Source organism: Ambystoma mexicanum, chromosome 2q, assembly GCF_040938575.1.
Source record: "Ambystoma mexicanum isolate Mex_15411 chromosome 2q, UKY_AmexF1_1, whole genome shotgun sequence".
Taxonomy (NCBI): domain Eukaryota; kingdom Metazoa; phylum Chordata; class Amphibia; order Caudata; family Ambystomatidae; genus Ambystoma; species Ambystoma mexicanum.
The window spans coordinates 114765406-114791740 of NC_090924.1; the positions used below are offsets into that span (position 1 = coordinate 114765406).

The following is a 26335-nucleotide window of genomic DNA, read 5'->3' on the forward strand; positions in this document are numbered from 1 at the left end:
TAGTAATGCTGTATGTCCTCCACCTGTATGCCAAATGGATAGTGTCAATATTCCCCTTGCGCTCCGTTGGGTGCCGAGGTCAAATTGGTTACTTCACGAAAATAGGTGTTGCATATGCCTTTAAGAAATGTATGACGTTGCTGGGCCTCCTTCTTGCGAGAAATCGTCAGCAGGTTTTTCTCTGGGGGTTTTAAGCACCAAGTTCATGAGTAGAACGTATGGAGTTACGAGTGGATAAGCTATGTCGTTCCACATTTGGATAGGTCACGTAGAAGGGGAAGGAGTTGATTTTCATTTGGTATGCAGGAGTTGGAGTCCAAAACATCTGGAGAGCCAAAGGTTGCAGACCCCCTGATTAACATAAGCAGATTATAACCTCTGATCCTTCTACTGGCCATTTGGCATTGCATATGTGATAAGGCATACACCATCAGAATTACAATGCACCCAAAGAAATGGATTTACTCTGTGCATTAAGATTAGTCTACCATAGAGTAATTTACAGAAAACAGACACCCTTCAGAAAAGGACAGAAGGAAGAAAATATCTATCACATTAAAGTACTAGTACATTCTTATTAGGATGTTCATATTGAGTATTTCGAATGCAGAATGCTTTGGGTGGGGCGGTGGGGCTTTGGGTCACTGTCTATGGGTGATCAACTAACCGGAATGCCGTGCATGGAACATGAACACACCCCACAGATATTAAAAGGCGTATCCCATGTGCTTAAGTTCGGGTAATTAGAATACCTTGTGTGCAGAATCAGGGCGTCAGAGAAGTGGATGCAGGGACACAGGTGATTTTCCCTATGCAGAGATGTAAGTGTACACACCAAGCCGATTGGTAATCCTGGTAGTTAGATGGGCATGACTGGAGCCATGCACCCGCAATTCCAACTTCCCAAGCTACCACCGGGCACATGGTTACAGAGCCCTGAAGGTCCTGTGCATCGGCTTGAAGAAGGTTGCTGCACACGCTCATTTACATGGTTAATATCTTTCCTGTACACCTCCAAATGTCCACATGTGGTTTCTCTGCCAACCAGATGTAAAGTCCTTCAACTCCAGTGCTAACTGTCCAACCCCTGCTTAAGCAATCTCACAACTCGTAGGAGTGCTGCACGTTCCCTTCTCTGGTTGGCTAAGGGGTATCTGTTGTTAATGTGCACTTTAATTCGAAGATGCTAAACCCCATGCCACAGCAGACCTGTATTGCTGAATACTGAAAGTGGCGTGATTAGCGATCCATTAAAAAACATGATACTAGGTTTATACGAAAGCAATGACCATCACTGTTGGCGATGAAGAAAGCATTTGAAAAAATAGTGTTTCCATGGACAGAATCCCAAAAAGGTAAAAAGAAAAAAAAAATCAGGTACATGTTGTATACCATGTAGCACTGCTGTCTGTTCATTTCAGCCACAACACTACACTAAGCACCAATATAGAAATCCTGATTCAATGGCATCGATCAATTGCAAAATAAACAGTCTGTCTTCCATTTTTGTCCACAAGTGCTCGGATTAGCAAAGGATCTCTCTTTGACAGGTGGCAATTACTCTTATAGGACTAAACAGTGCTCTGAAGGAATTCCACTTGTGAAAGTAGGGGGTGGACATCCATACCCTGATCGGAGGACCCAGTGACCCCCTTGCTGCTCAACGCCTTTTCCCGCCCGTCTGTCCACTGAACGAGAGCCCTCCCATGTGTGCATTGCAAGGAATGCGTGGCAGTGCTCTCAATTTATTGACCGCCGTTCATCTGCATCGTCGTCCTCTGGAATCAGTGCAGCTGTGTCCACTGCATCCCTCACCTCCTGCCCCGCAGCCTGTGACCTTTTGGTTGTCTTGTTCAAGGCACCGCCCTGCCAAAGTAAAGAAAAAACATCTCAAAACCTACTGGATACAGTCCTACATCAGGCAAGTCAATTCCCTCCTAGTCAGAGATCCAACCACACTTTCTAGGATCTCCTGTAGTGTAAACAATAATGACAACCATTGCTTGTCCATGCCACTATATAGGCACCACAGAAGGAATGCTGCTTTGTACACAGATGGCCAGATCCTACTTTGCTCTAAAATCATGTCCTTACCTGACGAAAGTCGAATACGTTCAGTACGACCGCGGTGCAGATACAGCCAATGGTATTCGCCAGCATAAAGATCATCATCTGTTGCCATCGCCAGAGAGGGATCTTTGTATCACTGTTGGGTGAAGGGAAGACAAGACATTTTCTTTGGATGAAGTGATCTGTGGTGTCCAGACCCTCGCCTACGGAGGTCGTGGTCATTAGGGCGCATGGAAAAAGAGGCAAACTCACACCCACATTCTCATACTTTACAGTGCCCTCCAGTTCCCCTCCTTTACAGAGCCTGCTTCAATAAAAGGTGCAGCAGTTTTCGTTCCCTGTGCACTCACATCAGAGCTGCTCTTTCTTGCATATGCTGTTCCCTCCACTCGCCAGTGGAATCTGGACACTTTTTTTGGGTTTGCTTGCAAAATGGGACACGCACTCATGGTCATTGACAGTTTGCTCACACTCTTTTACATCAACTAGTGGACTGCAGCTCCCTTCCCTTGTATACCTTTTCCTGCACTTACTGTTAGAGTGTAGCTTCTACTGCTCACACTCACTGTTCCCAGCAGACATCAGTTGAATGTGGCTACCATTCCTTGCACAAACAGGTCTTTTATCGTTGGATGTGTGTTTCTATTCCTCAAACACAGTGGAGCTGATTCTCTAAAAGTGAGTAATTCCGTGGCGGAGAACTGTTACGTTTGCACAGCAAAGCAAACTGCTCCCTGCTTTTCGTCATTTGCACTGCAGGGTGCAAATGTAAAGTGCAAAAGGCGGCGTAGACGCAAAGTGAGTTTCAGGGAGGGTTTAATTTCAGTTGTGAACATTGCTGTTACACGGTCACTGTAACCCTTTTTGGAGGTTCTGTCCTCCGATCGCCCATACGGCTACCAGGGAAACTGCTTTTTAAGCACCCCATTTTGGTCCCAGTATCATTTTATCACCCTGAAGGTACGTTGGGGAGAAGGATGGTGGCAGCTGCACTTTTGTTTAGGCTATACCATGGTTGTAGTAATTGTAAACTGCATTAGTAAATGCCCTACATGATAGCCATTTGGGTACTAAGAAGACCTACTCCTGGCGCTTTTGCTTTGCAGATACACGCCAGTTTAATAAGGTCTGTGAGAGAGTGAGCACGCTGACAGAAATTGTAACAGCACTGATTCAGAAAAGAAGGGAGACAGCTCAACCAAACTGTAGATGAAAAAAGTGTATAAACACAGAAAATCACTGCTACAGTCATTTTGAAATTTGGAAGCACAGTAGGAGATTCAACTCAGATTGTCTTGCATGGACACAGGGCTTGCAAGGAAAACAGCCCATTCAGAAAACAAATCACACTAACTCATGGTGGAAGCGATGCTCCCCACACACCCATCATGGTGATCCTTGGGACGAATGGGCAAGAAAGCGCTGCAGGGCAAGTGCCCAAACACAGTGTAAGGTCCTGAAGAAGGCAGAAAATTAAGAGAACTGCTGAAACATCAGATTGTGAGCAGGGATAAAAAAAAAAAAATCTCCCATGTAGAATTGGGAAAACAGAAATCCATGTCCATAAAAGTGGAGACGTAGACCATGTTTTAAGTTGAACTCAGTAGTGGGGATAAACAGTGGTTAGAACAGCAAAAGGTGTTTTTCTTTTCACGTTTGGTTAGCATGTACATATGTTTTAAAGAATTTTGCAATTGAATGCATATTTCTTTTATGTTTTCACAAACAAAGTTTATTTGAAAAAGGGGAAAATGTATACAATAACTTAAAAACCACAATTGTAAAAGTGTATCATTTAATGGTCGTGAAAAAAACAAAAACCATTAATAAATTGAAGTATTGCTGATCAGTGCATTGTCCCTTGAAATCAGTGTACATTAAGCGTACTTGGACATTTTACAAATAAGCATTTGAGGAAAAGCGTTGGGTAGAACTGTATAATAGGATGTAGGTGGGTTACCCCCACGCCCCTCCAGCCCCCCAGGACAAGGCCAAGATATTGACCTTGACACATCCTTTTACATCATGTTGGCGCCGGTGCCTAAAGTGGGAGCATCCCCCCACTGTGCTGGCTTGCAACGTCACCACAGCTCTTCAAGTTATGACTTGGGTCAACTACAGCAATTATCTTCCTGTTGGCTAGCTTGATGCTTGGTTGCTCATCTGACATGCTTGCTGGGTCATCCCAAGCACACCTCCTGCTTCTGTTGCAGTGCCCTCTGCCTCACAGGTATCTTCTTCACTGGGATTGCCTTAGAGTCCAGCCGGCAAATGGCATTCAAGTCAAACAGACTATACTTCCCAACTGCTGCCTAGTCAAACCCTATCCAGTGACGCACAACAGACCTTTGTACATGCTCTTCCTGGACAGTTTCCACCACAGTCAGCACAGAGCGTACTCCCCTAGACCCTGAAACTGCTTGCGCTCCACCCCCTTCCGGGTATTCTGGCTCTGGATGGAGTGGCGTTTCTCTGCCCAGTTACCACCACCATACTACGAGACTGTGAACCTCGGCTTACACTGCAAACAACTCTCCCTAGACTTCTGTGCGTGTCTCTCACACCCTGTAACCTTCTGGTTGTCTGTCCTGCCACTTTTGAGGGCTGTAGGTATACTTACCTCATTCCACACCATAATCACAATAGGTCTGTTGGGTTTGTCCCGTTGTTCCCTAGAAGAAAACATTCTGAAACTTAGAAAACTCTGCTAAAGTTACTAAAACAGATAGTTCCAGGGCCCTCCTGGCATTTTTGCTCTGCTCCCCCTTTCAGGGCCTTTGAGTTTTATGAACATTTGATATATTTGGAATTTTGAATATTTTAGTGAAAACCATGGCTGTATTCTTAAAACCATATTGTTCTTGTGTAATGAGACCAAGGGGTCTGACACAGATAATGCCTGAATCCCACATATTCTTCGGATTGTAGTGATGACAATGAGGAATGTAACTTTATATGTAAGGTCCTTTAGTGAAGCCTTGTGCATTGGTTCAAAAGGTGGACCCTGAGCCCACAGTGCACAATGCTTAGATCCCAGCCTGGTGATGGGTGAACCACTGTTGGGTACATGCTCTTACTCCTTTCATAAAATCTTTAACTATAGGGATTATCCGCCAAGATACCTTGTGTTGGGATGTTGTGTATGCCGACAACACTGATAAATGCACTTTAAGTAAATTGTATGCTAGACCGGAGTCTAGCAGATGAAGGCGGTGAGTAATTAATTAGTGAGCATTCAATGGGATTGATTTGCTCGTTAGTGCCCAAAATGACAAATCTTTTCCACTTACTGAAGTAACAGTGCCTGGTATGAAGTTTGCATTGCTTCATGTATCGCCATGCATCGTGTAGGCAATTGCAAATGTTCAAATTCTATGACCTCAGGAGACAGGCGGCTAAGTTGGTTGTGCGAGGTGTTGAATGTATGATCTGCTGCAGTTGTTGTGTTAGCAGGTTCTGCGTTAGATGCAATTCTTATGGTGGAACAATTGACATGTTAAGTAGGTGGGAGCACCATGGCCGTCTTGCCCTCATAGGTGTAATAAGAATCATTGTTCGAGGTGTAGTTTGTGCATCACTCTGCAGGAAATCATAAGCAAATATTCCAGACCAGGTTATCCTTAATGAATTGCCTAGAGGCCTCTGATGTGGGTACCTAGATTATAAGTTTGGACATTTTGCGTTTTCTGGTGTTGCCATGAGGTCTGTTGGTTGACGCCACTAAACACTTTTTTTTTTATTTCCCACTCGTCTTCCAGTATGTTGACTCCGCTTAGACTATCCACTAAAATGTTATGCTCTCCTGGGACATGTGCCTGAATGTGGGTGTTTTTTCTGTGTGACCACTGCCATATGTCCACAATGATCTGGGGTAAAGACATCAAGTGAGTTCTTCCCCGTTCGTTGATGTAAAACATGGCCATCTGTGGTGACATTAACATCCTTTGAAAAGAGCGGAGTACCATTTTGACTAAGTGCTGCAGCACGTTTATGTGATGTTTTATTTGTTGGGCGGACCACCTCCCGTATGTGGTGAGGTGTTGACAATGCACTCCCCATCCGGTCTTAGATGCGTCTGTTACAGGGATTTGTATTGGTGGAGTGACAAAAGGTTTCCCCATCATTTTTTGGTCCACCATTTTAGTGCTTTGACTATTTTCTGCGAGTGCAAGACTACCACTAGATGTTCCCACTCTTCATTTCCATTGTTGTGCTAGCCATTGTTGTATGTTGCATATGTAGAGACTTGGATGTGAGCTATAAAGATGCATGATGCCATCACACGTTACATAATGTTCGGACGGCCGGACACAGCTTGAAATCTGTGCAAGTACAGCTACAACCCTATTAATCATGCCCATATTTGTATTTAGAATTGCCCCTAGAATTGCTTTTTTCGCCTTAGAGTTCAACTGGATTTCTTTTCGTAGATCGTAAACCTCATGCACAAAATTAGGATTTTTCATGCACAAATTAGGATTTTCTGTCTCCTGTGTGCATAGTAGGCATCGTTTTGCACTCTTAGGGTACAATGGGATTCCTTTGCACCCCAGGCACGCAGGTCCGCTGCTACTACTGCAAGCACCTCAGTGAGCACATGAACACACGCAATCCCAAAAGTCAGTACTTTGAATTGATTAGGTATTTTGTCTATTTTGATCTGAGATATTTGCGGTGACCTGAGAACATTGAAATATGAAAGTATACATCTTTCTTATCTAGTGTTGCCTATAATCTATACATTTATAATTCATTTTTGGGGTTTGACACATTTGTGTGCCTTTGGCCTAACACCTGTCTTTTTTTGGTGGAATTAGAATGTAAAGTGAAAACATTTCCCGGTTTACCTGAAGTAGAGACAACAGCTCCCTTCATTAAGAGGGCTTGTATTTCTTTCTGGAGCAGTATTCTATGAACCGGGTGTAGTTTCATGGATGCGGATCACACAGTTTGTGTAAAAAATCCATGCAGTAGCCTTCCCTGCCTATGGAAAGCATCCACTCGTTTGATGTTAACCACTCTGGTGCGCGGGTGTACGATGGGATTGACCCCTCTACTGGGGGCAACAATTGAGACTTGTACCAGCATGTCATTGTTTGATGGTAGAGGACGTCCCTCTTGTGGTCTATTCTCTCCCACTCCCTCTGCCATGCCTGTATTGAAATTATGGTCAGAGGAAGTTGCACATTTTGGCCTGCATACCATGTACTGGATCGAGATGGGTATCAGTATTGTGTCATGTCTGTGAGAAGTGTTGGGAATTCAAAAAATACACTTCTTGGCAGAGGATTTCCTAGGCATAAAGGGTTTATTTGAAATGTGCAGTAGACCCTTGGTTGTTTCATGCTCCTTTGCTTTCTCAAGAGCCTCATCCACTGCCTTTCCAAGCCCTCTACAGCCAGGTCCAGTAAAGTTGCCTGTGTCTCAGGTTTGAAGACAGTCCCCGAGCCAAGCATGAACAGTGCTCTGTTATTAGCTAGGCTGCAATCTTAGCAAAATCTAATGTGTTCTTGTTACTGCATTTACGGACTGCTCTCCTTCAACTAACACCTTCTGGGGCTTCCTTTATGAGATCATCTATTGGATCCCATTGAGCAACGATGAATCTTGCCATGAAGGCTTTGGCATTTCAAATATTCACTTGCTAGGCAGCTGATGTGGAAACCTTACGACAAAGAGCATATATTCTTCTCAGAGGGATATTCATTTGTTGACAGAGTTGTTCCGTGATGTAGTGACTACAAGAGAATCTGGAGTTAAATGGCCTTTGATGTAGATTGGGTCAGTGGGTGAAAGTTTATACTTTTTATATTCTAGGTTTGACAGCATTTTGTAAGGACTGGATTGACCAGTAAAAGTAAGACTATCATTAATGGATTGCAACAAAGGGATGTACTGGTACACATGCTTTTATTCTTTCAAAATGTCCTCTATGAAATCTGTATCCTCGTCAAATGAGTTGGTGTCTATTCCAAATCTATTTGCAACTCTCTTTAAGAGATCATTGTAGAGCGTTTGGTGATCTGTGATTGGGGAAGGCATTGGGTAGTTCTCAGGCTCTATGTCTTGTGGATCAATTAGGATATCCTCTTCCGAGAAATAATAATCCTTCTCTTAGAGGTCCTCCTTTTGTACAGAATGGTCTGTGGGGACCTTTGACGTTTTAATAGGTCTTGTATTCAATAAAATCCGGTCTTCTTTTAAGAGGAAATATTTCTATGAAATCCATAAAAGAGCTAATTTTATTCAAAGTTGAATTGATAGTTAACCGGAGTGGTTCTTTTGTCCATTTTCCTCCATTAATAGCAGATGGTTTGCTGGCCTTTCTGGTCTACTTCTCCTTCAAATACCCTTTTTTTCATTGTGTGAAAGAGGGAGCCCTCAGCTGTAGCAGCAGTCTGTATGTGAAGTATGCAGACGTTTGTTTTGTCTGCTCTTTGTGTTTCGAAGGATGAAATACTATGTTTCACCTCTTCAGGACATGTAATGAGACAGGGGTGTTCAGAACTCTATTTCACACGACTTGCGTCCTTTTATATTCTTGACGTCAAGTGCGTTTTTGTACGACTGTCGTCCATTTTCTATTTAGTATCCTGCATCAAGGCTTCATGACCAGACTTCGAAATGTGCCTTGCCTGTTTTTTGTTTGGGTTTTATTGTGCAGCCTTTTGGGTACAAGGTGTACTCTACACACCATCGCATGACACCTGCCCTATCGCGCTGGGGACCGGCTGCAAGGAAACCGATCTTTCCTCAGTTATATGCTCCTCATTTTCACTCTCGAACTCCTCCATTGTAGCAGCGGCGTCTTTGCATAGCATATGCAGCCAATATATTCACCACCCCTCCTCCTCATAATCCCATTGTAGACAGTTATTACACACAAGGTGCATGTCCATCCAGGAAAACTTAGCATTACAGGAGGGGCAAAAAATAAATGGAGTATTGCCCAAGGGAGTGGAATGGAAACCAGGAGCCTATACAGGAGCCTATACATACATTTAAAAAGAAAGTGAAGAAAAAGGAAGCATTCCAAGATTGCCTGTCGAAGTGTAAAATATTATTTCCCTCCACTCTCTCTCTGCTATTCACCTTTCGGAATAATAATTATCTAAGTCGCCAAGTTCTTGACCTGATACTTCGACTGTCGCCTTCAATGTGTCGTGTTCAGAGTCAAAGCGAAACAAATGTCGTTTTATCTTTAGCTACCTTCTATGACTAATAATGTTTTAACAAACTAAGAGTTTAATGTCTAATCCGAGGGAAGAAAAAAACAAGGACGTCGATGCATGAGGGATCATGTAGTGTAGAGTTAGTGTAACAGCAATATCTCTGTCGACGTCCACTTATCAAATTCGAAAACAAAGACAATACATAAAACTCCACACCAACCACTATATGGGGGTCTATGCAAGGCATGTCCATCTAAGGAGATTCACAAGCCTCAGAAAAATATTTATCATATATTACGTGTACTGTATTTATTTGTTTATGTGTTGGGCTTAATTGTACTTTGATACCAGTTGACTGCTGTGAAGCCAGACTGCTTTGCTAGGTCACCATTGAGAGAGTTTTGGATAGATATATTAGAGACACTTCGTTCTCTAAGGCTAAGTCTTTTTAGACCCCTCACTAGAGGGCTGTAAATGTTCCTAACTGGAGCATGGTGGCTTTCCATTTCACTCAATGGACGAGTGAGGGACTTTGCACAGAAGTTGGCAGATTTCCTTGTGCATTTGAAAAGAAAGCAAAACTCACCTGGATGTGGTTCCCAGGATGTGTCCAACTATTAGGTTTGAGAGCCCAATTCCAATCATCTGCACAGATGTTGCAAGTCCCATCGCTGTCCCCAACGTTGCTTGTGGAACAACAAGAGGTATTGAGGGCCACATACTTGCCTGTTCATAAAGAAAGTGAACAAAAAGAGCAGTTTTCAGCAGAGAGCCCAGCGTCCACATAGAGAGGGTATACCTGGCAATTAATGTTTTCTTTTCTTCATGCTAGAAACACTTACTGCAGCGAAGGAGTAGGTAATCCCAAGCCAGAGGGTGGAGACCAGTGGAGGCACAAAAGTAAAGGCCAGTAGTGCAAATACTGGTAGTGTCATCACAGCACATAGGACAGCAAACACACCACGAAGTCCCACATAATCCTGGCAAGAGGAAAGGAGGCAGTCTTCATGAAGAGCAATCAAGACGTAGAGTCTGGCATAACTTGATCAGTGATTTTTTTAAAAAGCCTACAGAGCACATCACAGGAAAACTAAACTAGCAAAGGAGTAATCTAAACCAAGAAGACCTTGTATTATTTTAGTGAAACTTGTAAACTTTCCGGCTATCGTCCAAGCAGATGGCGACTTCTCATGATTCCCACATGGCTTTGCCTACGTCCTGGATTGCAAATCCAAAGGTCCAGCTAGGTAAGCTCTTCTTGCAGGAAGTACCTTTGTGACGGGAGACTATTTAGAGGAGACACATCCTGCTTCCAAGGGAATAGGCTACCTGTGATGCAGGGACCAGCAGCCTTGCAGAGGAGTCGGTTGAGCAACCTTGGAATGGTGGTTATATTTTGTTCTTTCATTATGCTTCAAGCATGCAGAGGCAAAGAACAAACTTCTCCCCCTCAAATAGATCCACAGAGACCTATGCCCTTATTTCTTGCCCCCTGAGATCAAGAGTCAAGATGCCTTACCTTTAGCCGCTCCTATTTACTTTTGTGTACAGCAGAAACCAGACAGTGGAATGTCTTCCTAACAGGGAGTGGACATTGGACACAGGTATGCGTCCCCTAAATTATTGTAGTATGTGCTGTTGCCCATCATTGAACCCCAAACACTGTCTACGGGGCCTTTGCATAAAACACTTCCTGCAGTACACTGGCCTATGCGGTAATCGGTTTCCCACCAAAATTAAACGCATGTGTATACTCACAATTAATATTCCCACTGCCGCGGAGAGGACCAGGGAGCTGTCGTACACAGCGCCAGCGATGTATGCAGCTTCCCGCTGGCTGTAGCCAGTGTACTTGTCCTGGATAAACTTACTAGAAGACAAAGAAGATAGGTTAGACATTAGGGCCTTCCCAGTATTTCAATTCACTATGGACATTTGGGTTCACTGTGGTGCCACAGTCATCCATTCCCTATGCAAAAAATAAAATAGAAAGAAAATGTCTCTCTTGCATATGCACAGATTAAAACGCATATGCATTCCACATGAACATCCTGTTGAATGATATAGAAAAGGTTTCACCTACCCATGATTGCAGACACTCTGCAGGACTATGCAATGAATTGCGTTTTATGTGAAGCGATAGGACGGTCATACTATTCTTTTTAAAGAAAGCTGAAATGCCTGAGGTAGAGCTTGGCAAGTGGAAGACTGTGCTACATTGCTCTGCCATTGTGCCAGCTTACAGGCTTGGCATACCTCCTGCGAGAGAGAGTGAAAAGAATTACCATTTACTCAACGTCCGCTGGAGATTAGGATAAGTCAGCTCTTGTACCCTCCCACTTTGCAATGATAAACCCTAACGGCAAGAGGGGAGCACCATCTACATACCATTACAGTCTGTTGCCTTGCTCTCGAGCAGTGCGCTTCAGGCACAAAAGCAGTTCTGTACAGAGATGCATCAGAACTAGGATATGAACAGTCACTGTGTACTTGGACTCCATGCCAAATTTGCCCAGATTGTTTTTTGCCCTCTGCAGTCCCTGTTAGATCAACGTTGCACCTTCCCCAACATGGACTGCCATTTGGGAACCATACTTTTTGTGATTGTTTAGTGCCCACTGCTTCAAAAATGGTGCATTTACACAGGGAGGCTTAGTAAAAGTGACCAATGGTATTCTACTTGAGCTCTGTTAAGGCCCAAAGCAATGCCCTTCTCCTTCCTGACAGCCCTTGTGGGGTGCATGCCATGTGTTGACTCCTCTTTACAATGGTCTCCTCCAAAGGTCAGATAGGAGGGTAAAGTTTCAATGTCCACCCAGTTACATTGTGCAGGAAGCAAGAAGATGCCAGCTCTGCGACACGAACCTAGCCATGACTGGGTACCAGCTCACTCTATGGTCCTACCTAGGTCATTTTATCTGATAACCATGATGGCATTTATTCTGATCCATGTGAAAAAGTCTTCAATAAGAACGAGTGAATTCAGTAAATTATTTGCCTGTTTTTTTTCCCTTTGCTGTGTTCTTAACGGAAGTGGCCACAACGCCTATATCATCCATGCTTCCCTTCCCCCATAGCCTTTAACTGGCAAAGACATTTAATCACTTCATAAACCAACTCTTCCCTTTCCTCTCTGCCTCCCCTCCCTCTAGGGATGTGGTCTGCAACCTTTGGTTCTCAGATCCATTGCATTCAAATTCCCACCAGCCTTAAGCATGTTAATCAATGGTGTGGGATAATGGGAGACCTAGTCATCTAGCGTTTGTGGATGCCTGTTCGGCAAGTACCCACTTCTGCATTTTGGTTGCTCCACAAAAAGCAAAAAGCGGCCAAAATCTCTAGTCTTGAGTGAGAAGTGTGTACTGTTGTGTTTTCTTACCTGGCATCGGCCACAAAGGGGAAGACCCCATTGTAGAAAAACATGATGGTGATAACCAGTAGCCAGTAGCGCAGTGGAAGCAGTCGCACATCTTTGATACGCTGACAATGAAAAAGAAAACAGCAGGTCAATTTCACAGCAAGACCGGGACTACTAAAGTCTTGCTCAACAAGAGATTGAAGCTGTATAGGAGGTGCCAACCCCTACCTCCCTGAACTGAATATAGATAACATGGTAGGCAGATCAAATAAGTTCACTCTCCCATCCATTATTACAGTAATCAGGATTAGAGCGGCTTTAAAAAGGTAAAAAGTGCACATGGCACTGCAAATATATTTGGGTCGGGATGGCCCAGGAAATGAAGGGCACTTTTAATGCTACACACACTCCAGAAGTGCACAAGGATACAAGGTGAGAGATGCTTAATTAAATAAACTGAAGAACAAATACAGTGTCAGACAAAAATATATTTCAAAAAGGATAAGTGCAAAATGGTATCCAGGTCTCGGCCAGGTGAGAGGGACTATGAATGATGCCAAGAGTTTTCAGACAAGCAACAGATGCTGATACATTGGCAACAGTCATTGGTAGCATCTCGCAGTGAGGTAATTAGGTTTGTTAGGTTAAAAATTAAATTTTGCAGGAAAGCCAGACAGGATTGTGATAAATCCAGATAAGTAAGGAAGCTTAGATACATTTGTCTATGTTCTTATTTAAAGAGGGCACAACGTGCGGCATGCAGACTATTCTGAGAGACCAGCTGTATTATTTGCCACCATATAATAGAGTACATCTATTTCTCCAACAGTGTAAGGCACTAACTAACTTCGCAGGGCTTCGACAATCAGATAAGGAGTAGACATTGACGCGATGAAGGTGTTCTTGGCAGGAGTTGAGCACTGTCATAGTTGTGTGCAACCAAGTCTAAAATAAGCTTATCAGTTTTACGCGTCAGAGAAAATGTATCATCCAAAAGAATATAAAGAAGGTTAAGAAGAAAATATCTTTGAGTGTGTCAAAGACTGCTGAAAACTCCCAGGCCTCTGATTTTCTATTTGCCTTCTGTTTGGATCAATGAAGTGTTCATGGATGCCTGTGGCTCGATGGAGGATGGGCACCAGGGCAATCAGTTCAAAGATCATATCCCATTGAAGCATGTGCTATCAAGTGTAGGAGAGCACACAAAGACCTCCTAGATCACCTAGGCGCCATAAGCCTAGATCTCCTTTTCCCATAGGAACCAATACATGCCAGGGAGATTCTTGCTCTGTGATCCTCTTCAGGTGCTCAGTGTGTGGGAATCTGTCGTGTAGGAAAGGTACGAGTGTAGCTCGGACGCAAGCTTCAAACTGCCCTGGATGGGACTGCCAGGGCTTCTCTCAGTAATGTCTAGCTTGTGGACCTTTGTACAGAAATTGGTTACACACAGTTTTGCACCATTAGCATATTCAAGCAATTAAAAGAACTGCAGCACGGCTACATTAGGGAACAGGGGTGCTAAACAGAGAAAGACAGAATTTGATGAGGGGAAAACCACTGGTCCGTCTATTCTGCACATTCATGGGACACGGCTTACACCACCTGCCCGTTTACCCAGGAGCGGTCAAAAGAAGGAGGCAACATGCAGCTGATGCAAACATCAGGCCGTGTTGGATGTGCTGATGGTCTTCCAGCTGTGAGATGAGCCATTAAAAGCCAAAAGTTCATTCTCTGCAGTTCGTGCAACAAGCTATTTTGGCATCACATTCTATGAGTTGGTAGTAACTTTTGGAGGCAGGGATCGAAATGAATTGGCACTATTTAGCTTCCACTTTTGCCCTAGAATAGCTTTGTTAGTAGGATACCTACAGCTACTTTGGAGTCCCCAGGTCAAGGAGTGCTATACAAACATGCCTATGTAACATTAATATTGAGGGGTTTAGGAATACAGATCAACATAGCTAGAAGACACTTATAAAAATACTTGTTCCAAAACTCAGAGAAAAAGAAAAAAGTAAAATTCAGGTTGAAGTTCAATTTGCAGCATGCTATTTAGTAGCCCCTTTGATCCCAAAGGGTAGATCCTGCTTACACAGTGACGCCAGATACCCAGGAGATGCGTTAAGTCCCTTCTCTTACAATCTTTATAGTTTGGGGCGAAGGGGCATTCAAATCGGCTTTTTGCTCTACTTTCAGGGGAGCAACTTAAAGCTCTTGCTGCTGTGACCCAATTTGAAGCTCTATATTTCAGCTTTGATTCCCCTATTCATGTGGCGTTAGGAAAACAAAGTACGGGTAACGTCTGTTATCTACAGTGTCGTTTAACTACAAACTGTATATAGGAAACAAGAGAAAATGCACCAGCCATCCAGGGTCAACAAATTAGGGCAACGTTTGGCCAGTGGGATTAAATAGAACTTTGGGTGGCTTGTCCATAGTGCCTGTGGGGCAATTGACCCACCAGGCCCCTTGTGCATTGTTGAGGAGCTGTGGAGTCAGCCAAGTTAAACACTGTGTGCTCCCTCATCTATTTTTTTTCAGCTGAGGGAGAGCTCCTGGGCTGGCTCTGGCTGAACGGTCAAAGGGAAACACGGTTTAGTTTCCCTTTGACAGTTCATTTCGACAGCTGCGCATGTCAATGATCCATGCAAAACTGGGGGCATTTTTTTCGTCCCCAGCCCTGCATAGCTCATTGGAAGTGCTGGCTGGGGAACTGCATGTCTGTATGTGTGAGGGTCGCTTCCTAACCAACACTCTGGCTCCTGCGCAAATGGAGGGTATATATATATATATATATATATATATATATATATATATATTTTACAAGATGGGGCAAAAAAAGCCTTCACTGTTTGGAGCTGCACTCCCAACACTCCAGAATGGCACCAATCCACGGCTGCAATATGCCGAAAATGAAGCTTCAGAAACTGTAAAATAACCGCACTTGCAAAAATATGCAAAAGTAGAAAAAAGTTTTGCTTAGTCAAATCATGACGGTTAAAAACAAAAGCTTCCCAAGAAGTAAGAGCCTGACTGACGCGTTTCACCACACTCCTGTGGCTTGTTCACAGTTGCTCCTCCCAGTTGTTGGAGCCGAAATTTAAACACTCAAAGTAAATACAAAATAGTGAAAAGGTGACTTACTGGCCATTTGTAAACGCAGATGGCCATTTTGGAACAGGTTCAGTTTGCTTACAATGCATACCATAAATATAGATGTAAAAGTAGGAGCTGCATGCATGGGTGAGTATACATTTAATCAGAATATGCTGATTATGTCCATAATGGAATCTCAACCATGCATACACCTAGACCAAATATTATTAATATCTCCGCATCCAGACTTGTCAACGTAAAAGAAATCTATGCACAGTGCATGATATAAACAGACATAAGGTTTCATCAAAAATACATTCCTATACAATAAAGTGCTAGTGCCTACCTTAAGAATAGTGATCATATTCGTGATCTTTGTAAACAATAGGACTGATACTCCATAACATTGTCGATTAATCAGGGTATCATGAATATTAAAACAATATGTCTGTGCACTCGTACTTTGCAACTTAATTACCAAAATGGGGATACAGATAATCATTAATTTGTGTAGTCAATCTTTTCCCCAACCTGTATTAGTGAATACCAATTTATCCACCACGAAATAAAGTGCTTATAACAGGATTTTAACAGGACCCCATCTAGCTATGTCCTGATGCACACATGAAGGAGATAACTATTGGTCATATTACCTAACAGGTATGCAGCTTGTAAAAATAAAGCAAGAAATAGAGCCCAAGATCTTACATGTTAGTGTCAATGTGAGTCACATGTGATAAACAATAAATAGAAAAAAAAGAGAGTGAAAAAGAGAGATAAAACATGAGACCCTTACCAGAAAAGAGATTGTAAAAGAGAAGAATAGATTCAGGACTATAGAAGAATCAAAGAATAAGATCAATAGAAAAAAAGAGAAAATATAACAATCAACAGACCAATATACCTGTTATTATTTCAGAAAAGCAAGCATGAGATGTCAAAAAATGACAAAACGCAAATTAAAAAAGAAGTAGGGGGGACACGGTCATGTAGAATAGAGATTAAGTATACTATCTAAACACCCAGAAATGTGTATAATTCCTCATCTATATTATGTCCTTTCGGATATTTGCTTTCAAAGTCAATAATATATTTTGTCTCTTCTTGTCTCAATTGTTTTTCACTGTTGCCACCTCTTGGGCTGATGTCGATCTTAAAGATACCAAAAATGTTTAGAGTCTTAGGATCACCATCATGGAACTCAGAAAAGTGTTTAGCCTTGGGGTATGCATGGTCCTTATTGGTGATAGCTCTAATATGCTGCAAAATCCGCACCTTTAGTTTACACTCTGTACTGCCCACATACCACTTGTTGCAGGGACATGTTAAAACATACACCACTAGCTCAGACTCACAATTGATTTTACCCTTAATTTGCATGGGTGTTTTGAGAATGGGGCGAGTGTAGCTGTTACAATTAAAAGCATATTTACAAACTTTGCATTTTCTGCACTTAAAAAAGCCATCACTCGCCCCCCTGAGAGCCAATTATTGCCTTTTTTGGTGTGGTCAGAAGCCATGTAACTTTGTACTTCCAGATCTTTGATGGATGTACTCTTACGGAAAGTTTTATCTGGATGTTTGCATAAAATTTTACCCAAATCATTATCTGCCGTCAAACCTTTCCAATATTTGTTGATGATATTGCGTATCTTTAGTGAGTAACTTCCAAAGGCTAGAATTAGTCCGATAGTACTTTCTTCTGTACTCTCTTTAAGTGCAGATTTGGATATCATCAACAAGTCCTGTCTTTTCATTTCCCGGACTTTAAGATACGATCTTTCAATAACTATTTTGGGGTACCTTTGATGTAGAAAATTTTGAGCTGTGGCTTGGCATGCTATGTCAAAATCTACAAGATTACTGCTATATATATATATATATATATATATATATATATATATATGGTTGTACAGCAAAGGCATCCCCCGCCCTCACTGGACAAAATAAGCTCTCCTTCCGAGCCGCTGTGGGGCCCAGGGGAAACCAATGGTATTGTTTTACTGGACATCTACAATAGATGTCGGGTAAAAAATACCATGCCAGCCCCCAGAGCCAGGCATACAAACATAATCAGATTCATTGATTGTGTGCGTGAGGAGCTGGGGGCCCAGGAGACAGGCATGGTACATTTGTTTTTTACTGAGCATCTATGCCCAGTAAAAAAAAAAGATGCCATGGCTGTACTATGGGACCCCAGCACCTCGCACACATCTGCCCCTGGTACACCAGCTCCTCGCACTCGCACATCGTCACATTCACAATTAAGGAAATCGTGTCCGAGTGCAAGGCACTAGTTCACTAAAGAAAGGGCCTTCTCTACCACTGTCAAGGCAAGAAGGGGGAAGGGTTAAGTGGAGTGCAAACCAGCGCCTGTCTGGAGCACAAGTGGGCCAGCACTCACTCTGGGTATATGAGCGGGCCAACACTGGTGCACCTGCGCACATTTTTTCAGCGTACCTAAAAACACTAAGTGTAGGGTTATGTAATAATGACCGAAGGGTGCCAGAATTTGGAGCAATGGGTCTTTCGTAATCCCACTTCACCAGGAGTTTTCCCCACCCAGAGTAAACAATAGCCATCCACAGAGGTCACTTAATAAGCCCCTTGAACCTTTTACAAAGTGAAGCACACAAAACTGCGCACAGCACTTAAAATTCTCCATAAATAGCGGAGGAAAAGGCAGTTCAGCTCTCGATATACGACTGAGCACTTCAGACTACCATGTTCTTGTACCATCAACGGGAACGGCAGGTGAAATGTCCCTAATTTACATTGTTTACGACCTTCGTACCAGTTTCTTGGACTCCTCCTGGATGACTCCACTCAGCCCCAGCTGTTTCATACCAACTTTGTCCAAGATACTGACTGTAATTGCCGAACAGAAACCCAACACACAGAGGATGGTGCCTAAAAACAAAAAAAAAAATCAATTCAAGTGTTACTTTATGGTCCTTCTGATAGGCAAGGGGGGGTGCAAACATAAGGTGGGCCCAATTATAATCCATGCTAAAATCCACACAAACACCCATTAAGCCACACAACTAGAATTGCATGCATTTGATTATTCATAGTCTCCCCCTCCCTGCCCCCCCCTCCAAGTCGAGCAGCATTTGCTAGAGTCACTTCTGTCGGACCTCCTCCAGGAGACAGTATTGAACTTTGAAGGTTCTCCAGCCTTAGGGTACTGCTGGCCATGAAACATGCTTCCGATCAGGCTGAAGGTAGATTTGTGACCGTTTTCTAAGACGTCTGGATTAAAACACACAGACACACACTTTTGAAAAGCGACTTTACCCAACTTACCTCCCCAGAGTGTCCACTGCATCCCAAAATGAGATTCAAATTGCTGAGTGAAGAAAAAGTTGAGAACACTGCCAAGGCGGGAGAAGGAGAGTGTCAGTCCAAAGGCTAGAGCCAGCTCCTTTCCTCTGAACCAGAAGGCGGTAATCCTGTTCTGCACAACTAAGTGAGGAGCAGGAAGCAAAGTAGAGATTCAGTCAGTGCAGAGACACAACTATGGGGTGTGTGGACAGGTGGGGAGCCCGAGAGAGAGACCGCACCCATTTAAGGCACAAACAATTAACTGAACAAGGCGAGTTCAAAGTAGAGAAGAGGTGGATGCAAAAATCACCGAGCCAAGCAAGCATACAACAGAGATTCTAGAGGCAGTCATGGCACAGAACTGCCACAAAATATTTCCACCAAGCAGCTTAGGGGGGGAAAGTACAGTCACACTACAGCACTGACACATCAGGATATGGAAGAGTTCATACAATGAATTTAGAGAAAAGGCCTTAGTCCAGCCTTTTCTATTCCCAGGTTTAATTGGATGCTTGTGCCAGACCAGGCCACACATGGACTACTGGTTTAAAATGCTAGGATCCAGACCAGTGTGGCTCTGCACCTTATCTGCTTTGGACATCATAGGTTTAGCGCTTCCTCAATTTAGGTCCCTTTTTCGCTGTCCTCTACACAGAGGATAGGAAATTATTCTGCAGTTCCAACAAGCACTGGCAAAGCCAACAAGGGACATCCTTTGGCCAGGCAGGCTGCGTTACATGTGCAGAGCATAAAGACTAGGATGGTGGCCTGAACGGGTGAAGGAGCAACGCCCTTGGAGGGAAGTCTGGCATCTCTGCACTTCCAGTCTGTGCCATCTGTTGTATGACACATACCCCATATCTTTAACAAGTTACTAGGCACACTCTAGTGCAAAGGCACCACCATGGAGAGAAAACTACTAATGGTGATGTTAATGTGCCTCCAAGTGCCAAACTCTGTAGCTGCCAATAGGTGATGCATAATAAGCAACTTAAGAGCCAAAGCCAATCGCAGCACGATAGAACTATGAGACAGACCCATTTACCTTCAGTAGGTGGCATGAAAGTGCAACCCATGAGCCAAAACAAATTATTGCAGTAAAAAACAAAAAAGGTTGGCACCCTGTGGCTATCCAGATGCTTTGTGCTACAACTCTCAACAGCCCTAGCCAGTATAGTCAATGATGAGGGACCAAGGGAGCCACCGGACAAAATATCTGGCGAGCCGAAGACTGCCTACTCCTGTTCTAAAGTGTCATCTATGAGCCAAAACGAATTGTGCGGCTAAACCACTAAGGTTCAGAACTTACTTAAGAGCCAAGTAATAATGGTTGCACTGCAGCATCTACAATCAAAACCTGCGTACCCCCACCGTGAGCGAAAACTAATTTCACAATAGTTGGTAAGGTTTGCCAATGTTCGGAAATGGCAGACTATTGTTGGCAATGGTCAGCAATGGCTGATCGTTGTCCTATGGCGCTGACCTAGGGCCCACTGCCAGAGCCTAAAAAAACGTGTGCCAATATGAATAAACACAAAATACATTTTTTTTTAAAGTTCTACTAACAGAGACACAAGGCGGTGCAGAGAAAACAACCACAAGAACTATATTTTCTTGTAACAAGTCAACCCTCACCTCTACAAACCGATTGTATTAATTTTGGCTCAAATATAGGTGGAGCCAGAGCAGCTGTGCCAAAATGACTACTTTGCAGGAGAACAGGAATAAGTTGTGGTTAAATCACCTACTCAGCCCACACTACTACTAATCCAGCAGTGATCCCAATCAGAAAGGTGCGACAAGTGCAGCAGGGAAGGTATAACTTCTTTGCCTCTTTTGGTAATGGGGGCTATGGGAAGGTTAGATCTTCAGGAAGGGTGTGAGTGGATAACAGAAGCTACCCAAACAACTGAAGTACAATGGTTCCAAAATAAAAGAATGTCTGATCAAGTTTCTATAGAAGTAGACTTTTAATTAAACAATAAAAATGCAATCATCTAACTAGAACAAAACTTTTTTAAAACATCAGTAAAAGAAAACCCACATAACACAGACTTTTGAGATGGGGCACGATGGATAGAGGAGCACGTGCGGACAGGCAATTCGATTGGGCAACAATGGCAATGTTCTTGGAAGAAAAATGTAGCGAACGGTGCCTTAGAAGTCACTATTGTCCCAATAGAGGACCAGGGTCAGAGCGCCTCTTCACAGTACCTTATTCTGGTCTTGCAGGGCTCGACAGCCTTAATCCAGGCTTCTTGCCACTTTAGCTAAATTCTAGGCCAAGGTCAAGACATTTCGAGTCGATACGATACCCACTGGCAGTCAGCTTTGATTTTGTTCTATAGTGTAGGCTCATGAAGGGTCGAATCGCTGTTCAAAAGGTTGAGACAATGTCGCCCAATGGTTCGGGCAGTGGTCAAGTCGGCAATAGGGACAGTGAGTTTGATGACTTACACCAGGTCAAGCAGACTGCTCCCACGAAGGTCGAGCTGGTAGTCGGGTTGCTCAATACGATCCACAACATTGGGGTGAGCCAGCATCTGGATGGCGCAAGTTTCATCATGTGGTTCAAAGTTTGCTTAGAGTGCAAAAAGCAGCACCGCAGGTCCAGTGGGGGTTCGAAGACGTTGACAGAATTCCAACCTCTTATGGGTCTCGAAATTGCTGGGAATGGACTTCAGGACAAGGCAAGTCATTCTGTTCTGCAATCCATATGTTGGGAACTTTGCTAGACGGTACAGGGAATCCTTCACCATCTGCGATCAGCAGCCTGGGTCCAGTGCAGCCGATCGAGAGACCTTTCCAGTTAGCACTAATTTCCCTTGGGGATGGTTAGGGGACACAGTTCTCCTCTGCAATCCTCTTCTCTTGATGGTCCAAAGATAAATTAAATAAAGGGGTGCCCCTCTCCTTTTAAATGGCAAAATGTCACAGGCAATTATTCTAAAGCAAGCTGTGTGTAGTCCAATTCAGGTGGCTGTAAAAGGTGCCATTTTCCATCACACCCAAAGTAAAGGAAATGCAGGGTAAAGGGAAGATAGCTCTAAAAGAAAGCAAGATAGTGGTATGCGTCTCTAAGTCCAAATCCGCTCCCTTGCTCCTCTAACTGCGTTCTTGCCATGCCTGCTGACTTCTAAGGGAATCCAGTGCTTAGCACGCTGATGTGAGGAGGCACAGTTCCTATGGGATCCCTGGGGGGAAGTTCCTGTGCCCCGAGACTAGTTATTAACCAACCAACTAATGCTAGTAGTAACGCATAGCATTATGCTTGTCTTTCTTTAGGTTGCTCACAAGCATTTGAATGACTAGGTGACTATTGGTCTCACTTGTTTGTCACACTATAGAGGTCTTAAACATGCATGCCTACTGGGTCTTCAGGGGCATGCGTATTGGATTATCTCAAAACATGCAATAACTATTCATATATTTCACAGTGGCATTATATAATTTGAGCCTTCACTTCTATGGGTCTGCATTGGGGCCAGTTTCGGACCTTTTCTGACCTGAACACATGATTTATGTTGGTATTCATAACCAGACTATCATTTTCTCTTTCACATACGTGATGCTAGTCCATTGATTTATTTAGACATACAATTGTGTATTTCAACAAAAGTCCTTTATAATTACATGCGTTTGTTTTTTCTCCTTCCTTTTCAATTGTTCCACGTTTGATGCATCAATACATGGTTGGTCAATGCCTTTGGATTGTATGCCACGAATAACTTTTGTTTTCTAGAATGTATGATGTTATTTTTGGATTTTAATCTACGGATTGTTTTGGGCCCATGAATCACCCACAACCTGTTATGGTTCAATGACATAGTATTAATTGGATGCAATGTTAATATAGGCCCCTCAAAAGACTGAAGACGGTCGAAACACGTGGTGGCACAAAATTGGGCCTCTACCGTGAATGGCACAAAATTGGGCCTCTACTGCGAATAAATAAACAGTCCAGAGTTCATGAAAAACTGTTAAATTGCATTTGTTGGACAGCGCACATCCAGAGATTCAAATGTTGTTTGTTTGTTCATGCATAGGTCTGGGGAGACCTATTATCTCATAGTATTGCAGCAGTCCCAGGCTAATCTAAACTTTGGTTTGTTTTTTTAAACACACTTCTGAGCGCTCTATTACCTGGTCACTCACCGTTGTGTCTTTGCTATCCACACCCACCCGCAAAACTTCTATGACAGTCAAGTCTTTGAAAATTGCAGCACAAAGGGGTTTTCTCATGATCTTTTGTTTGTGTTCTACTCGTTCTGCAGAGCTCTTCCTAGCATTTGTGAGGAAGGCATGGCATCAAAGTAAGAGAGAAAAGTAATCACAGTTCAAAGGTGTTTATTGAACTGTAAGAATGGGTGAGATGAACGCCTAATCTAAACCTAAATCTAAGATGGGAGCAAGCTACAACAATCAAGCAATAATGATAATAATAATAATAATACAGTCCTAGTGGAGTCTAGTCAAATAAAAAGGGTCTATACTAAAATAACCTATTGCCAATCCTTACTGCTATGCTACAAAATAGTGTGGGATAATGTTCACAAGAAAAGAAAGTGTTCACAAAACGATAAGTCAGGATGTTATGGTCGGTGTCTCCTTTCCCTGCGTTTTAAGCACAGGACAAGGCGGGACTCCTGAGCACAGCACACTCCTGTGCTTCTTCAGCACAAGCTTACAGTTCCCTTTCCCTTATATCAGGGCCTTCTGGACCAAAGTCTCTTCTCATGCAAAGTCTCTTGCCTCAGAGGGCCTGATATATCAAAACCACAAACAAACGTTCTTTCTAGTGCTCTTCACGTTGGGTGATTACTCTTCACCTTTTGATCCCCCTCAGCCGGGCTCCGATCATCAACTCACAGTGGACATTCCTCGGTCGAGTTCATGCTTGTCATCACTATGTTCACGGGTATCTCACTATTTACCCCAATTCGCAGGCATCCCTCAGTCGGGTTCACGTTTGCCAATTATCACAGTTCACTTTGTTTTCACAATGTGTGAAAGACTTTAGACTGTACCGAGGGTTCGGCTTGACCCTCGTCTGACCACTTTGACACTTCCCGCGGCCTCCCCAAAGGCCTCTTGGTCTTTGTAGTTTTGCTAACCAAAAAGTTCTTAATTCAATACCTTTGCTTTCTTTCAGCAGAGGGATACCAGATGGAGTCCTACGAATGAGCACCCACTTGGCACTGGACCACTCTGTCTGGTTCCAATTTCACTCACAAAAGACCTAAGTCTATTATCTTATTTCTTCACATACAATGTTGCCACTGCAACATAGAGCTTAACACAGTCCGGTCCACTATCAGTTTCTTCCGACTCGCCATCTCTGTTGGTATTACCTTTGCCGCTGGAGTCAAGGGCGGTATCACGGTGGCAACCGCTTCTCCCCGCCCTGGCAATCAGTGCGGAAGGGTTCCACCTACCGCTGACCTCCGACACCACTCGCCAGCTGCGAGTCCCGGTCTTACATTTGCTTTCACGGAGGCTTTGCAGGTCTGGGTTGAAAAGGGCAATGGCAATTGCCTCCTGGTCATCCTTTCAGATCTCTCTGCCTTACTCCTCCGTGAACTGCCGTCCCGGAATGGCTGCTTCCTTGCTCAAAGTGTGCTCTCGTGCTCCTCCTTTTATCCCAATGGGGAAGGGAAAGGGCAGTCAGGTGTGTGTACTTATCAGCAATTGCTTGACTCTGCCTTACCCTCGTGTTGGGACATATCAGGTAAATAACTTTGATATTAGTCCATTGTCTTTCACAGCGTGAGAACGTGTTAGTGTTGGAAAAGGGGTGTGGGGGATAGTTTCTAAGTATCCTACGGGGTAGGATGGGGAAAAGGTGTCAGGAAGGAAGGGGATACTGCGTCTCACCTTTCAGTGTCCCACTTCCACTCCCCGAAGGCCCCCATCCAGGTGATCCTCCTGCAATGGTCCACCCCCAGGAACTGGATCCTATAGCAATGGCTGTCTCCTGGCCACCTGGATGACAGATCCTCGGGGACTAGTGGGTGAGTCTCACTCGTTTGACAAAATAACGGAGGACATATCTATGTAAAATAGGAATATTGTGAAGAGTATGTTGTGATGTGTCTTCATTTGGGTGTGTGTATGTGTGGTGTTGTTATGAGGGAAGGAGATGTGTTGTGAAGTGCTTGTCTTTCGCATGGAAGACTGAAGTCACGTGGAATGTTGTGCTGTGAACGAGAGAATGTTTGGTTGAGGGTCCCTAGCCCAGGCAGTTAGAGAGTCCCTACCTGGGTGATGGGTGCCAGTGTTTTATGTTCTATGTAGCTTACGATGTAACTGTAATTTAAGAAGCTGTTATTGAACCAAAAGTAACCCACAAGAAGCCAAAAGGTCAATTTATTACATTGGCAACAAGCTGGTCTAAAGAAGAACCTGCGTGTAAGAAACAGAAGCAAAGCTGTCGAATCTGCTGCGGGGGGGGGGGATGCAGAAAGTAAAAGGAAGAAAACACTGCCCCGAAACAAGTAAGACCCATCACCTAGGGCATAAGAGGGAGGACATTAGCCCCTGGATACCAAGAGAGAAAAAAGGGTAGCGGGAAAGAAGAAAAAGGGCGAATCCATACAGGTCCATTGGTAGAGGAGCACATAAGTGTAGCCGGTCTGAGGGCAGAGCGGCAAAAGTGTCTCCGCCTCTTATGCAGAAGCAACAGGTGTGCTGAAGAAAGTGCTTGGTCAGTGAGGGCCGTGGAGCAGTGCGTCCGAAATGTCCAGGCCATTCTGTGACCGTTGGGTGGCTGGAGCTGTGACTGGTGACATAACATAGGGAGCAGAGGGAGATGGCGAGATGTGGAACGCCATCTCGAACACGGAAGTAGGGAAGCTGGTGAGTCATGGAGCGTTCCTTCTCAGAGCGCAACGGTAACCAGGTCTCTGGTGAGAAATGCACAGCGTAGGTCTTCGATGAGAAATGTACAGCGTATGAGTAAAGGACCTATGTGTGCATGATAGCCTGAAAATGTAACGCACTGTCAACTGAAAGAGAATGTGATTAATAGTTTTGTAAGCAAGATTTCGTTTGGGCAGCAGCCTACGTGGTAAAGAACAAAGAAGCAACAAGAAGGGTGCACAGGTAAGCGATGACCAGAATTTACAGGAGTATGTCTATGGTCATAATGATCCCGGAATACGTCCCGGTCCGACAATTGAAGCCGAGTGGAGAGGACTGTCCATTAGTGACAGAGAAGATCTGAAGTATGGCTGAAGACGTGTTTTTATTGTGCAGCATTTAAAGGTTGAAAAAGGGCACAATAAGAAGAAGCATCGTCGTGTACAAATTGTATTCT

At 43.7% G+C, this 26335-nt stretch overlaps 1 protein-coding gene across 1 annotated transcript in view; it reads right to left on the minus strand.

Moving 5' to 3' along the window:
- Nucleotides 1-436: 436 nt before the first annotated feature.
- LOC138569208 (lysosomal dipeptide transporter MFSD1-like) overlaps nucleotides 437-26335 on the minus strand; it is a 76367-nt gene continuing 50468 nt past the window's right edge. The window contains exons 6-13 of the mRNA XM_069646978.1: nucleotides 19003-19161; nucleotides 18491-18606; nucleotides 12622-12722; nucleotides 11001-11112; nucleotides 10085-10222; nucleotides 9829-9968; nucleotides 2095-2206; nucleotides 437-1866 (exon numbers count right to left, since the gene is read on the minus strand). Coding sequence (XP_069503079.1) covers nucleotides 1741-1866; nucleotides 2095-2206; nucleotides 9829-9968; nucleotides 10085-10222; nucleotides 11001-11112; nucleotides 12622-12722; nucleotides 18491-18606; nucleotides 19003-19161 — 1004 coding nt within the window. The 3' untranslated portion in view covers nucleotides 437-1740. The remainder of the gene's footprint in view (nucleotides 1867-2094; nucleotides 2207-9828; nucleotides 9969-10084; nucleotides 10223-11000; nucleotides 11113-12621; nucleotides 12723-18490; nucleotides 18607-19002; nucleotides 19162-26335) is intronic.